Source organism: Limanda limanda, chromosome 6 (genome assembly GCF_963576545.1).
Source record: "Limanda limanda chromosome 6, fLimLim1.1, whole genome shotgun sequence".
In the NCBI taxonomy this organism is placed as follows: domain Eukaryota; kingdom Metazoa; phylum Chordata; class Actinopteri; order Pleuronectiformes; family Pleuronectidae; genus Limanda; species Limanda limanda.
Window position 1 is genome coordinate 7,371,012 of NC_083641.1, and position 15,175 is coordinate 7,386,186.

Sequence of the window (15,175 nt, forward strand, 5' to 3'; positions counted from 1 at the left end):
ATGTTTTTATTACATGAGCTTGTGCCTGAGGGTTAATGTGAAATGAACTTACAGGGATAAAGAATCGCATGTCTTCCTTCACTTCCCTTTCTGTTGGGAGAGACAGAAAAGAGGGACAGACGAGGTGCATGTGGCAGTGAGAAAGAGACAGGTGGCCTCTGCGTTGGGCTCTTGTCGTGTCACCCTATATTAAACCTAATGTGTATTTGAGATGTGTGTGGTATGTTCTTACAGGAGAACGTGTCTCTTTGTTGTTCCCTACAGAATCCCTCCCGGTGGCGGTGATCATCGGCATTGCCCTGGGAGCATTCGCCGCCCTCATTGTCCTCATGGGCACCATCGGAGCGTTCTGTTGCACCCGCTCCCAAAGAAGTACGTATCCTCTGCCCCTTCACACCCACTCAAGCATGCATGCCAAAGTACTGTATGGTCCCCAAGCGCACCAAAACATGTCCATCCACTCGGCTGTAGATATTGTTTTTACTAAACACATATTGGAAAAGATCTGCTTACAATAACCTTGGCTGTGTGCATCAGCTTTAAAGAAAGACATGGGGCGAATATAAAAATATAGACACTGACAGCTGCTGTGAGAAATTCCTGTCGCAAGATAAATTGCTGGAACATAATGTCAAACTTAACACAAGATAAAAGGCCTTGTTGAGATGGACATCTTTTCGTGGAGTAGAGATTGTGATAAGGTTTCATTTCATGCAATCTCAGTCTGGCTGCATTCGCTTTTGAGGCTATTTACAACCTGCACCATGTTCACTCACCCACCTATGTTCCAAGTGACTCTGGTTCGAGACAGTCCACTGTCTCTTGCCAAGAATCAAACTGTGCTATTGGTCCCCTCAGCATGTCTATTGTCTGTATACTACAGAGGAAGCGCACCTGGTTATGCCCACACTGCCCGTCTCCATCTGTGCTCACCAGAGAGAACTTGCAAGCAAAATTAAGACAGAAAGTAAGACTTTGTTATATGACAGTATCATCAGCATTGTCCCAAACAGAATGAGCCCCGGTGCGGAAGGCTGTGTGGAGATTGCATTTGTATGCGGGAAAGATAATCTTGTGTTGGCAGGAGACAAATGATTAATAATGCCTTGTATTGTTTTTCGGGGGGTGAAGTGGGGGAGCTCTTTGCAAAAAAAAAACCTTGCTAAATTCTATAAATGCTGGAAACTGCCCTGGGGGGGAATTATAATGTCAACAAATACAGGACGGTGTTTATCCAGCTTATTGAGTTACGTGTGTCGTCTTTTTTTGCCAGATCTGAAAGGAGCCGTCTCGGCGAAGAATGACATCCGTGTGGAGATCGTGCACAAGGACCACAACGCGGCGCGAGAGAACGAGGAGCACACGTCCATGAAACAACTGATGGTGAGTGTGAGTGTCACAGCATACTACTTTCCACTTCTTGTTTACTGTTCTGAGAAATAAAACATGAGCTTCTTTGATGCCTCGGCTGTAGCTGGAGGCGGCGTGTCTTCGTGCTGCGTTCAAGGAATTTCATCAAATTTGGTCCATTTGTTTACTTGAGGATGAACTGATCAGATTTTGGTGGTGAGAGGTCAATGTGACATCCAAAAACGTGCACAAATTATGACAAAATACCCTTGAGACATTTATTGAAATTTCTTCCAAGTCACCACATATATTATACAAGTTTTGGCAGCCATGGATGTAAACTGCAACTTGTCCGGCTGGCGGAGGCACCAAACAGCGAGGCGGTAATTCCAGTTTGATATATTTTGCGTTTGCTTCTTAAGCTGACAGTAATATAAAGATGTGCTTTATTATTTGCTTTTGCTGTTCAATGTGGAATACATTATCTCATGACTAATGGGAGAAAAAGAAAGGCTTGTTGATTGTATATGTGCTGCAGTCAAAGCACAGGGGCTATATTTATCAATATGATGCCAGTTGTTGTATGAGCAGAACAGACCACAATACATTGTAACTATGGAGATCCTGATGAATACCCAGTAATCCTATAGTGGGTGTACCTCTGTCTTTGGAGCCGCACCAGTGTTTTAGTATTTGTGCAGTTTGCTCCGGGGCCGAGCTATTTGTAGTTTGAGGCTTTGGATTACATCTTCTTTCAAAAACACTTAATGCAGTCAATACTAGATGTAAGCGCAGGGAAATTATCTTAGCTCCCTCGCAAAATCTACATTTTGTTAAGATAAATAAAAGATATTTATGGATGCATTATTAATGTTCCCTGCCAGCCTTAAATAAAGGTGAAACATGATATGAGTGATATTAAAAAAATAAGGAAAAATAATGAAGATGAAATTCGTCAGTCTGAAAATGTGTGTTTTTTTAATTGGAAGTGGGGGAGAAGCTTCACAGACTCTCAGTACACTCTGCTTGATTTCTATGCAGGTTGAGCGAGGAGAATTCCAGCAGGAGTCTGTTCTGAAGCAGCTGGAGGTATTACAAGAGGAGGAGAAGGAGTACCAGCACATAAAGGTAGGATTCTTGAAACAACGACAACATGAAGGCGTGAGCGCGGGAGAGCAAAAGATGGTGCGATAGGGAGAAAGGGAGAAAGGGAGCCTTTGGGGCAGAGGTTGGTCTTCAAGTCCAAAATAGCAAGGGGGAAAAAACCATTAATCCCTCTCCTGCTACAATTCTTCTAAGGAGAAGTCCACAGGCCAAATGACTCCTGTTAGAGGTCTGATTTTATTAATTAGTCTCTCATCAACAGTGGTTCAAGAAATCAGAGGCTGGTTGGCCCCTGAAGCTCTAATGTAAGTTATTACTTGTACCATATAGCTGGAGAGTGGGCTTTTTTAAAGAGCGTGTGAAGTGCTGGGGATTCATGAGATGTGCTGATTCAGCTCTTTCAGCAGTATTTCTAACCGCTCTCAATTTGGAATAAACTCCCCTTTTGAAAATCGTTTTTTTTCCCAACACATTCCCAGAAGGAACAGAAAAGGGTTATGTGACACTTCAGAGCCATTGGGACCTGCACATAGGCCGTTATCCAGTCTATTACACACATGTTTGACTTAAATGAGGGAATATGTGACTTTCTGTATTTCTTAAAGCAGTTACATCATGATACAATATAGTCTTGATTTTTAAGAGAACGATAAAATATTTTCGATATCACAAAAAATCTGCCACAATATGTTTCGATTCAAGACAACTCAGTGGCCTGTGATGGTTATGAAACAATATTGTATCCAGATTTTTGGATAACTCTTCTTTTTAATAAGAATATACTTAATTTATACCCTCTGTAATTGTAAGCATAAAGTGTCAAACATAACGAAAAGAATGAACTGGTCAGCAGCAGTAGAACGGCACATCCAAATAGAACATGCACATCTATGCTTTAATGCTTCATTGCCTTTGATTTACAAGTTTCATCTCTGTGTGGTTTAATTTCCACATCCTATGAAACAAAACTGAAGGAACTTTTTGTTCATTGAGTCTATTATTTTTAGTTCAAATGCAGTTGTAGTCCTCCGACGTTCCAGTTGTTAGAACAGAGGAAATGCAAACCAGACCACATGCTCCTCAAAGTACTTTGCATATAATCATCAGTAGTTGATTATACTCTATATTTTCCCTCAGTTCAGCCTGTTTTCTTCTCTCTGTTAAACCAGACAACAGTGATCTAATCATTGTGCAGCCAAGTAGACATCAGTGTGAGTCACAGCGCAATTTTGAATTATAACAAGAAGTTTTAGAACTTGTGGTGGCAGGTAGCAAGAGACAATAAGGATATATTTAGAAAGATGATAAATGAGTCTGACCCGGGGCACTCCACCAGTGTCCGATCGATGGCGTCTACTCTGTGGTGTGTGTCTACATCCTGTGATATCAATACTCCTGCAAAAGTCATGCTGCTGGAGGTCTGCAGACTGGTTCTCTACATATAAAGACGACTAAAACGCTGCTGTGGTCAGATCCGTCCAACTGTGTCTTATTCAATGTAGCCAATGTTCAATGAACGCAATAAAAACTGACATCAGTGCTGTTTATAGCTGTCCACCCATTTACTGTACATAGCCATGAATGCAGCGGCGGGTGCAGACGAGGCACTTTGCTTCCAGTTCTCAGATGAAAGCTTTTTACCGCTTCTAACTGCAATAAATGATCCTGTGTGATTTGGCCTGTGGTAGACAGTCATCTGTCAAGGCCCCTCGCTCACTTCCTGTTCGTCTGACTTCCAGTAAAGTTGTTCAGTCATCTGCTTCTCCTCTGTGTGCTGCTGTCGCACCAGTGAAGTAGCTTTGTTAATTACATTACTAATTTGCAATTTAATCATTTTAAACAGTCGATAAGAGGTCAAATTGCCTTTACACGCAGTAACCAAATACCTAAATTGCATGTAAAAGTCAAAAAGGTCATCTGAAATTAAAACACCTTCTGTGCAACAATGTCCTCATATTTCACCCTTGTGCAAGAGAAAAACTCAATATTTCTATGAAAGTTGTTGCTCTAGTCCTTCAAATACATGGGGAAAAGGGTTTTCTATCATTCTATCTGTGCTTTTCATGTAAATGCACAGTTAAACCAAACACAGAGGATTATCTCAGCAGGTGTTTATTCCACCTCTGACCCGCTTTCTTGTCGCCAAGACTGTAGATAAATTCTCACTCCGCAAATTCATATTTAATTTATAATATAAAGATAATATCACAATTCTGGTCCTATACGTGCAAGGTGACGTACTGTAGGTGGGTGTCAGTTCAGACTCTACAGCAAGCCGGAGCTTATCAGTGACACAGAAACAAATTCTGTCCCGTTCATTTGTCCTCTTGTCCCAGCGAGTGTTGGCGTCGGCTCCCTGGAGTGTGCCTCTGTTGTGTTTGCGTGGCTCGAACCAGCATCCCTGCCTCCCCCGGGCTGGATTTTTTCTGATCCCAGCTAATGAAAGCGTGCTTGAGGCGAGAGCAGAGGGGGGGGGGGGACGACTGCAAAACACATAAGGGCCAGACGCAAACAACTTCCCTTTCTGTCTGATAATGACAAGCATAACGAGGCTCCTCTCAGGTTCTCGCTCTCATTTCCTCGTTATGAGGATTCTTCTGCTCACCATGCTTGACATTCACTTCCATTCACAGGGGGGGAATTGAAAAAAAAATAACAGATACACAAACACACGCCTGCCCTATCTGGACCCTTAGCAACAGCGTGGTGCCTGCAGACTAACACACAAGTGACACAGTCGTAGCCTCAGAGGCCATTTCAGTGCCTACATGAAATTACTGACACTATGATCCATTGAGGTCCAATTAAAGCTGGTATCTGAGTAAACTTTGCAGTGACATGTAGGATGCCAAATCATGAATCATGGCGGCCCACTTAATTAGCATGGAACAGGATCTTTAGGCTAGTATGGGGGCTGACTAAAGCCTAGCAATAAGCTCTGCTGCTGTGTTTTAGTCTTTCTCATGACGCACACAGCAGCCTGTTTCCTTATTTATTCCTCAATTTGAAGGGTAATTACAGCTAGTTTGACCTTGGCTGTGGTGAGCCTTGAGTAGAATACATGAGAAGGCCTATGACATAAAGCAGAGGTCTTCAACAGGGGGTTCACGGAGGTACTGCAGGAGGGTGGCGAAATTACAGCTTGATTAGACAATTCATTTTTTTTTCAACCAATTTTTTTCCTGAAAATTTAAATGTCTTTATATACACATTAACATTAATCCAACATATTATAGCAAGCAGATAAATGGAGGCAGAAGACGTTATCTTTCTGTGTATTATTTGAATAGCTTAGTATTGACTGACAGTAACAGGGTAGCTATGTTTACCCATGGCACTAGGACCAGTTTAATAAAAAACACAATTTCATACAATATATATAGTAGGCGGTTCCTGCTCTATCTCTCCATCAGTTCGGGGGTCCTTGGCCTGAAAAACGTTGAAGACCCCTGAAATAAAGGGATAGTGTTTATTTCTTTCGACATATAATTACAATGATATAAATAGGTGCTACAGAAAAGAGTTTGACAGAGACAGAGATTTCTGAAATTATTACATATATAAAAATAATAACAGTCTTTCTTTCTTGTGTTTTAAACAGGACCCAACAAACGGCTACTACAGCGTTAATACCTTCAAGGAGCACCACACGCCCACCATGGCAGGGAATCAGTCCACAGAAGTTAGAAACCCCACCAACACAGGTACCCTGGGCAAGCAGCGAGTACCGACCGGCATGTCCTTCACCAACATCTACTCCACCCTGGGAGCCGGTCCCAACCGCCTGTACGACTACAGCCAGCGCTTCGTGCTGGGCATGGGCAGCAGCTCCATCGAGCTCTGCGAGCGGGAGTTCCAGCGCGGCTCGCTCAGCGACTCCAGCTCCTTCATCGACACGCAGTGCGACAGCAGCGTCAGCAGCTACAATAAGCCGGACGGCTATGTGCAGTTCGACAAAGACAGCAAGGCATCGGCCTCCTCCTCCTCCCACTATTCCCAGTCATCCTCGCAGAACTCTGACCTCACGCGGCCCCTGCAGAAGCGCATGCAGACCCATGTCTGACCACCAGGGAGGGAGGGTGTCTCACCAGGCTGTAACAAGAAGTCTGGATTGTAAAACTGTGAAACAATGAGCTCCCCTGAGCTGCTAAAGTAACTGTGTTACTGTGTGTTTCCTCTGGACGCCTGTGGACGACGGGACTGGCTTTAACCCGCCGGATGACTTGTCCAGACGTCTCAATGTCCCACAAAAGTGGATCAAGAGCCTTATTTTTTTCATGCTTAACTCATCAGCCACCTTCATTTTTTAAACACAAAATCTGAATTGTGCCACATAGAGGTTATTTGCCAACACACAGACTCGGAGTCTATATATTCAATACTTGGCTTTGACAGTGGGATTGTTGAAAAGGAATATGAGGCTTTTGTGTGACAATCAGTTCCCAATGGCAAAGACAGTGTTTGCCTTTTTAAGAAGAACAGAGTTTGTTGTTACGAGAGTTGAAGCTCTCAGCACGACAAGCACCATAATGAGTGCGAGCCAATGTCCTGCTGCTCTCCTGCAGTTTGAAGCACAAAAAAACAAATGTGCACTTGGTTTTAGTTAAAAAACGATAACTCTTCCCTCACCCCCACCTTCCCTTTCACCACTGTACGCTAAGCTGGGCTCGTTGAAACTCGTCTCCTGTGTAGGTGGAAGAAAACTTTCTCCATGTGCCCACAGACGTCTCGAGCGACGGAGAAAGATCGGCTGTTTTTCTCTCTCTCCGCAGCTGTATCTGGGCCACAGAGCCGAGGAGATAAAGCGGGGCCGAGATCTCATTTTAAATCACTGAGTCATTATTTTACTTTGGCACTCTGTGATAAAAAGAATATCAGTGTACATATTTGACTGCAATTTCTTTTTTAGCATCTAATTTCTCACTGATTGCCCTCATCGAGGACTCTAAATGAGAAACGAGCGCCTCTTCTCCCCACATATCTTCTTTGCCTTGAGGGTCTGTTTGAACTGTGTCAATACAAACTTCGACAAAGTGAGATAGACGTACAGCATCGGCTCCTCTGTCGACCAGGAGGTGATGTGAACCGCGACAAATCCAGCTCCGAGGCGCCAGCTTCTCCTGCTAACGCCCCAAATCATCGGCCATACACTTGGGAATTAACTGTTAGATGAAATGTGGACATTATATTTGAGCCGAGCTCCTTATTGTGCTGTTATCCCATTGCTGTCGTCAATAACACTGTTGACACTGGAGCTGCTGACTGTATGCCTACCAGCAACCCTGCTGGTCATCGAGGGACATCACATATTTGGAGGGGGTGTTTCCATTTCCTGCTGTCTGCTGTTCATCTTGGGTTACTGTGGAGAGAAATGCTGACATATTCCAAGTGCATCAGTTTATTTTGTTGTCTTCTACACTGTATTTCACGTGTGAAATGTATTATTTAATCAGGCTGTATTGGTTTAGTTGAGATAAGAGACAGACTAATGACTAATCATGCAGAAACACAAACTCATACTTTACGTAAAATTTCAAAGCGATTCTTAAGTCAATTGTGCAATTGTTTTTTTTGGCCTGGATGCAACCAAACATCACAAAAAACCTAACACAATTTGCCATCAGAAGACACTGGGGGCTTCTTAAGCTCCCTTACAGCATATGTTGACTGATAAGGGCAAACCCTTTACAGCAAGCATTACATTTCTGTCATAGCCACAGTTGCATGTCACATGACTTTTGAATTCAGCCACGAAAGGCCTCATATGTCTGAGGTTCCCGCCCCCAAACACACACACACAACCACACAACAACACAAACACACTTTATAGAAACAGCCAGGGTATCATTTAATCAAGTCTTTGAAGTTCCTGGAAAAGATCTGCAAAAAGCTGTAAAACAGTGGCTCACGGTCGCAATGTCACTTTTGTTTTCTTAAACAAACCGAAACAGAACACAAAGCATAATATGATATACAGTATATGATCTAATTAGGTCGTTTTTTCAGTTTGCTCCATGGTGCCGCAGTCAGTCGGGATAAAGCGAGGCTGGAACTATGAAATCTGACTCCCGACCTGAGAAAAAAACAAGCCAAGCATTTCTAACAAACGCAAGTTGTTGTTGTAAGCACTTTGCATACGATTAGATTCAAGGCATTTGAATGGGGTTTTCCACTTGAGTGGCAGTGGTTTGGACTCTAATTTTACAAATGGATTGGCGCCCATTGTACAGCTTAAGACAAAAAGCTCTGTTTCAATGCTGATAATTCAGCTTGGCACTTAGCGGACTGTATATAAATCTCCAATGCTGTCTTTGTCTGTATATAATTTTTTTTTTTCTTGGCTTTTCTTTCCTGCCCAGTCGGATTTCTCTACATCGGGAGCTAACAAATCCACATGGCTTCAAAACTGTACAGGCTGACAATCATTTTATTTTCGTTTTTCCTCCTGCTTGTTTCTCTCAAATTACATGAAAAGCTGGTGCGAGGAGTTTCTCGCCTTACCCAGATCTCACAGGGGAAAACTCACACTCTGCACACAGAGCACACAGGAGGCTATAGGATGAGAAGCGGGAGCTTAGCTGGGACAGCTTTGAAGTGAGATGCAGTAAGAGGTTATTATACCTTCAGCCCTTCTGAGAGATGCCCAGATGCCCAGAAATATATTACATTTGGCACCATGATGTATGTCAAGTATGCTTGAGCCGGGGTTTTTTTTCCATTTATTTTCCTCAGGATTTATGAGTGCAGGACCAAATTTTTTAGCTTGATATCGGCAGAAGTCAATTACAGTGCAGCTACTGCTACAGTGGCACAAGTTTCATTTTTATTATTATTTGCATATATTATCCATCATTTTATATCCACAGCATCCAAAGTCAAAATGTCCCCCCATTCAAGACTTCCAGCACAAGACACACATTCAACAATAAAACAAACAAATTTGCCACCAGTCTAAAGGTTTCAGTTTTCCTTATCTGTTGCCGCTCCCACACTGATCCAAACATGATGCATTTTCCCAGTCCAGAGAATCTGCACTCAGCAGAGCAAACATAAATATTTGATAAGCCATAGCCTTCTGTCCCGACCCCCCCTCCCGTACAGCAGCAGCCACAGTGGGTGTGAGAGCTCCATGGGATGCGAGTGCCATGTCCGTCTGTGGGAATCGAAACCCATGTGGGAAATCTGCCCTGTTCACCTGTGGACGCTCGCCCTGGCCGGTGCTGGCGGTGCCTGTTTGTCCGGCCAGCAGGCAGATGCCAGGGCAGAACAGATGAATAAACACAAAGACCCACAACGATTACAAAAGGGGTTGCTGCCCTTTCCTGATAAAACAAGAGCTGGGCTTCCAGAGCAGAGGATGCAGTTCTCTGACTTTATTAATTAAAGGACAGTAATGTGGTGAGACACAGAGGTTATGAGCAGTGTCAGGTATAGGATAGGTGTTTGTAATGGAGTCTCTGCCCAGAGGAAGTACAAAAAACCTGCCTTGTCTAAATAAACTGGAAAAAACGGTGAAGGTCCCAATTTGAAACTCTGGATCGATCATAATAACCCTTCTTTCTTTACTGTGTAAATGCTTTCTATGACTCTGTTTCTCTCTTTCTCTCTCACTTCTGTTCTTTTCTACCAATCAACCTTGTTAGTAACTTTAATGACATACTAATGTAAGGGCTGGACTGGGTAGTATTTGCAAACGTCCCCCAGAGTTTGCTTTAGCCTGAAGGGCACACCGGGGACGCTGCGTGTTTTGGTTTTGCTGCGTCCAGTGTACAATAAAGCCACAGAGAAACTGAAAAGCATTTTGAAAGTCAAATGAGTTTGCTTCTGTGATTGGTTGAATCGTTCTGTATAATGCAAAATAGTTTGCAAATGCTACAGGACCCAGGTCAATAAAAAAAGGACTGAACTCACATGGTCATTTGAAGAGTTTGTATAAATAATGAACCATAAACATACAGTAATAGTGATGAAAAGGCAACATGTAAATTCTAAACGGTGAACTGCTATTTTCAGGCGGTGGCCCTCTGTATCTAAGAAAAAAAAATCTGAAAAAAGGTTGTATTTTAACTGTTCTGGTCTGTGAATCTATGATGCTTTTGCTCTGTATATTTGGAGAATAAAAATGATGTTTGAGTTTGAGTCTCTTTTGCTCTTTTGTCTGAGAAAGAATGACTGTGAGCAGAATGAGTGATCCTTTGCAGAGTACAATGTTGGTGGCCATATTCACTATTCGCAACCGGTTTTGCATTGTTTTTTATGTAAGGAAAATTATAAAAATATCTCCAAAAACTCCTGCGAAAATCCACTGTTAAAAGGTCCCTATATCATAACTGATGTAGCAGATGAGGAAGATATGTAGAGGATGCTAAATAAAATATTCTAGAATTAACAAAAAACAACATAATCCTAATCACATCACCAGCATGTAGAAAAGAGGCCATCAATCAGTCAAACCCTGATCAGCTCATACTCAGTAGCCCAGTTAGCCGATTAGCTACTAGACTAATCCATGCCTGGCTCAAGTGTACTTTTACAGCATTTGTTAAGAAGGTGCAGACTGTTGTTTATTCTTCCCCCACTGATATTTCCTCGGCAGTCAGCAGATTCACACCATTACATTTACATGCAGCCCTTTAATCCATTAATAGGACCATTTGCAGCCTTACTCTAAATTAAATGAACTCACATAAACACCTTAGCTTGTCTTTGAGCACTGGCTCCAATCCTAGAGGGCCAAAACTTAAAACAGATTTGAATTCCCTCATGCATACAGTCAATACAATCCAAGGGCAATTACTCTTTAGCTGGATTAATCCACTTGCAGGCTGTATGGAAACATACTGTAGCATTGCTGAAGCCCCACATCAGGAACAGTCCTCTGATTTGTGAACGCTGTGCGGCTTAGAGGAGGACAAGTACGCATTTCACCGCTATACACATCAAACTGGTACTCCGCCAGACAAAGGACTCTACCGCAAAGCAAGTGCTATAACCCGTCTGGTCTTGGTATTGAGAATCCATCTGCCGACAACACGATTTCCCTGGGAAAGCTTCCTGTGCTGAATTTAAACACGTAAAGAGAAAAAAAAGGAATAGATGTGTTTGGGTAAACATTATACAAATAACAGTTTTCGGATGTGTGATGGATTTGGCTAATCACGTAGTACTCATTATTACTCAGATCTAGGCCAGACATTTGCCTGCAGTATCATTTTAAACTCTCTCCTCAGAGCTAATTGCAAAGCACTAATCATTCATGCCCACCTCTCCTGACAGAGTAGAAAGCTTCGCCTGGCTCTCCACGGGCCTCACCTCTTCGAAGAGATACAGTTTTATTACAAAAGGACTTTTAAATAACTGCATTTTGTCGTCTGTCATGAATAACCTGGGCAGATAATTGCATCTAGAATCTAATTTAGCAGAGGCAAAACATTTTGAGCGATCGGCAAACATACTGTAGTGTTAGGTGCACCAACGCACTCCATTACTTAATCATAGGCAGGTATTTTCATGCTGGGAGAGAGAGAGAGTTGGTAGAGCAAAGAGGCTGAACAAGACGTGAAGTGACTAAAAATCCTGTCAACAGAAACTGCATATTTCGGTTGAGGTCATTATGCTGTTGTGCGTCTGATTGAATTGTCAGACTTGTTTATAGTCTCCAAGGGAGTTGAATGACATGTTGGGGAAAAAACTCACACTGCTGCTTCCTTCAGGCATCGGTTAGAAAACTTTATAGTCATTTATTTATTAAAGGTAGTGTTGGTAAGTTGTTTCAGTAACACTTTTTATGTTAGTTGTTGAAAACCTCTTCACGTCCCCATAAACATCAATAATAAAGTCTTCTGAAAAAAAAAAAGAAAGAGCCACTGGACTCTGATTAAACCTTTCATTTGGACTGAATGATTGGCTGCTGTACCTGACTACCTGTGCTCTCACTGCTGTGCATAACCAGAGTCTTCACAAGATGGAGAGACATGCACCACTGCAGCAGAGACGATAGCCAGAAGTTAGCCGAGCAGTTTTCAGGCAGTGAGCATTCATGTGTTCTGGGGCCTTCACGGGTCCGTCTTTGCAAACCTGAACCCAAAAGATCCATACCTTGACCCTTGACCTGTTACCATACAACCTGCGACACGATCTTTCACCTGTGATAAAACATGCATGCTAGTACATGCACAGTCACTCAAATCAAATGGGTTATGGCGTCCTTGTCCTAGTGGTTGAGTTGTGTTCTTGGAACAGCATATATCCATCACCTGTGCTCTTGCAGCACGATGTCTCCTCAGCGTCAAACTCACCACTGGACATTTTGCTCTTTATGTGTGTCATGGTCTGCACCACGGCTGCCCCTCCCTCCTCTGTGTGTGTGTGAATGGATGTGTAAATTATGTCTGATGGTGCAGCAGGTTTGAGACAATTGAGTGTGTGATTGGTGTGGAAGGTTTGGGGCGTGGTTTCTCCCGGGCAGGACAAATGAGATATCATAGATTTTCTCAATAAAATCAATTATTTCGGATGATTAGGCTTCATATAAGCTGATCTAGATGTAAAACATTCTGCACAATCATTTGATTTCTTGATTTCTCCCAAAACGGAATAAAAGAATGCTTCAAATTCGCGTTTTATTTGGTTTTAAATGTTGTCTATGAATTTATATAAGTATATTTTTGGCCTGTTACACAACTTTTTTGCAGGTTATACCACACGACGCAGGACTTGCTGGGCTTGCCAACCCCAGCTTTAGCAATCACTCTGAAGCAGAAAACCACACAACCAACATCAGTCTTTCAGATTAACATGGACTCTGAAGAGTAAGGTAGAAATAAAAAATATCAGGAGGAGTAGAACTTGCAGAGACAACACTCCCATAAAGCCTCCATATTTCAAGGTAGTGTGTTTGGTAAAATCTAGTAGCCTCCTCACTCTTGGACATGACATTGATTGGCAACTTTGTAAATCTTTCATACCAGGCAGGTTTGTATCGTTTGAGATGACACAACCTCTGGATGCCTCCACTCAGCAGGGCTGCATTATTTAAATCAGGAGGGGGGGGGGGGCTGTGTCTGTGCGTCCTGCAAGTCCTGCACATGTGAAATAACCCGCTTGCTAAAATGATGGACATTTGAAGACATGGCAAAGTATGTTTTGTTCTGCAGACACATTTGTAATACACATATAAATCAAGACAAGGGTGCCATTTAAAGTGTTACCCCCCCACACACACACAGACACACTTACCCAAACATGGTAAACACACACACATTGAACAAACCAATTAGCTTGCTACAGCTACATTTTTCAGGTTGTGTGAAGCACAGGCTTCTCGTGTCCAGAGTTCCCTGGCGGCCAAGACCACGGTAGTTCTGAACCGTTTAGAGCCACACTGCTGGGAATGAAAGAGTTGTGTCTGAGGAGCAAAGTGGTCCCAAAGTGGCACGGACAGGGGTGTGTGTGTGTGTGTGTGTGTGTGAGACCGCTGGCGCCGAAGCAGCCCTTTATTATGTCGGTTGAATACGTAAGCATTGGTCCATCAAAGAACAGTCATATAATTAGGCTAAAAGCTCTCTTCCTTAATAAAGTGAAGCTGTCTCCACTGAGAAAGATGCAGAGTTTAAGTGGCCATGATGTGTAGGTTTCTCTTTATGAAAAGAAAGAAAAATTAGGGAACTTGCAGGTGTACGATGTGAACACAAACAGCAAAGTGATTCCTCACTGCAAATACAATCATCTAAGGCTGCATTCCATCCTTGGATTTATCCCTACCCTTGGATTTGCTTTCCTTTTTTCTTCTCACCCACAAGGTTTCCCAAATAGATGCTTAGTCCACAGTTGAATTACTATTAAAGAGCAGCCCTCTGCCAGATCCTGGGGGCTAAATAAAACACAAATTCTCATGGCCTTGCGAGGGCAGTGAAAATCGACCGCGGGTGGCACAATGTTTTTTCTGCCGTAGGAATGTGGATTTAAAGTTGGTTAAGATAAATAAATCTCCCCTCCTGATTACAAGGCGACTGCAGAGTCAATCCCAAGGAGCATCTTAAATGAATTATTGATTCCATGACCTTTCCCTGTGTTAAGGTTTGCTCTTGCTTGTTCCAGCTCTGTTGACTGGACTCACACTATGGTCACTTTGGATTGATCAAACATGAGCTCTCCATATTAGACTGTTAATTGTTCTGGCTGTATTTGCACGGTATTATAACAGGTGAGGCACGGAGCCATGAGCCAGGATGGTAGAACATGCCTCAGCACACACCTATTCGTGTCTTTGAGCTCTTTCTTTTGGATTTATAGTTGAAATGGCATTTTCAGCAACACAAATGTCAACTACAGTCAACAAACAACGTTTAAGGGTTATTTTGTTTTAATTATATTCTCCATCATGCACTGTGTGTTTGACAGGGCATGTTGACAGAGAATCGTCTGGATCAGCTCCTATGGTGCCGATCTACTGGAGAGAAATGTCAACCAGTTAATCTTCTACCAGTAATGAAGTGATAGATGTGTCTTCTTTGCACGGACGTGCTTTAACTTCATCTCTGGCGTGTTGACATTTTGCAAATGTAGCAGGCTGAGTGTGAAGTCGCTTATATGTAGGAAACAGTCAGGAGGGTGGCATGAGAAAAAGAAAACGGGACTGGCCAGTTGCTAATAAAATGTCCATGTGCGCGCAATCATCATTTTCTTAATTAAGATTTGGTTTGTACTTCAGTAGTGAGGG

At 42.7% G+C, this 15,175-nt stretch overlaps 1 protein-coding gene across 1 annotated transcript in view; it reads left to right on the top strand.

Moving 5' to 3' along the window:
• kirrel3b (kirre like nephrin family adhesion molecule 3b) overlaps positions 1 to 6,517 on the top strand; it is a 64,612-nt gene extending 58,095 nt beyond the window's left edge. Inside the window, exons 12-16 of the mRNA XM_061073456.1 lie at positions 265 to 372; positions 884 to 967; positions 1,274 to 1,383; positions 2,392 to 2,478; positions 6,056 to 6,517. Coding sequence (XP_060929439.1) covers positions 265 to 372; positions 884 to 967; positions 1,274 to 1,383; positions 2,392 to 2,478; positions 6,056 to 6,517 — 851 coding nt within the window. The remainder of the gene's footprint in view (positions 1 to 264; positions 373 to 883; positions 968 to 1,273; positions 1,384 to 2,391; positions 2,479 to 6,055) is intronic.
• Positions 6,518 to 15,175: the final 8,658 nt, after the last annotated feature.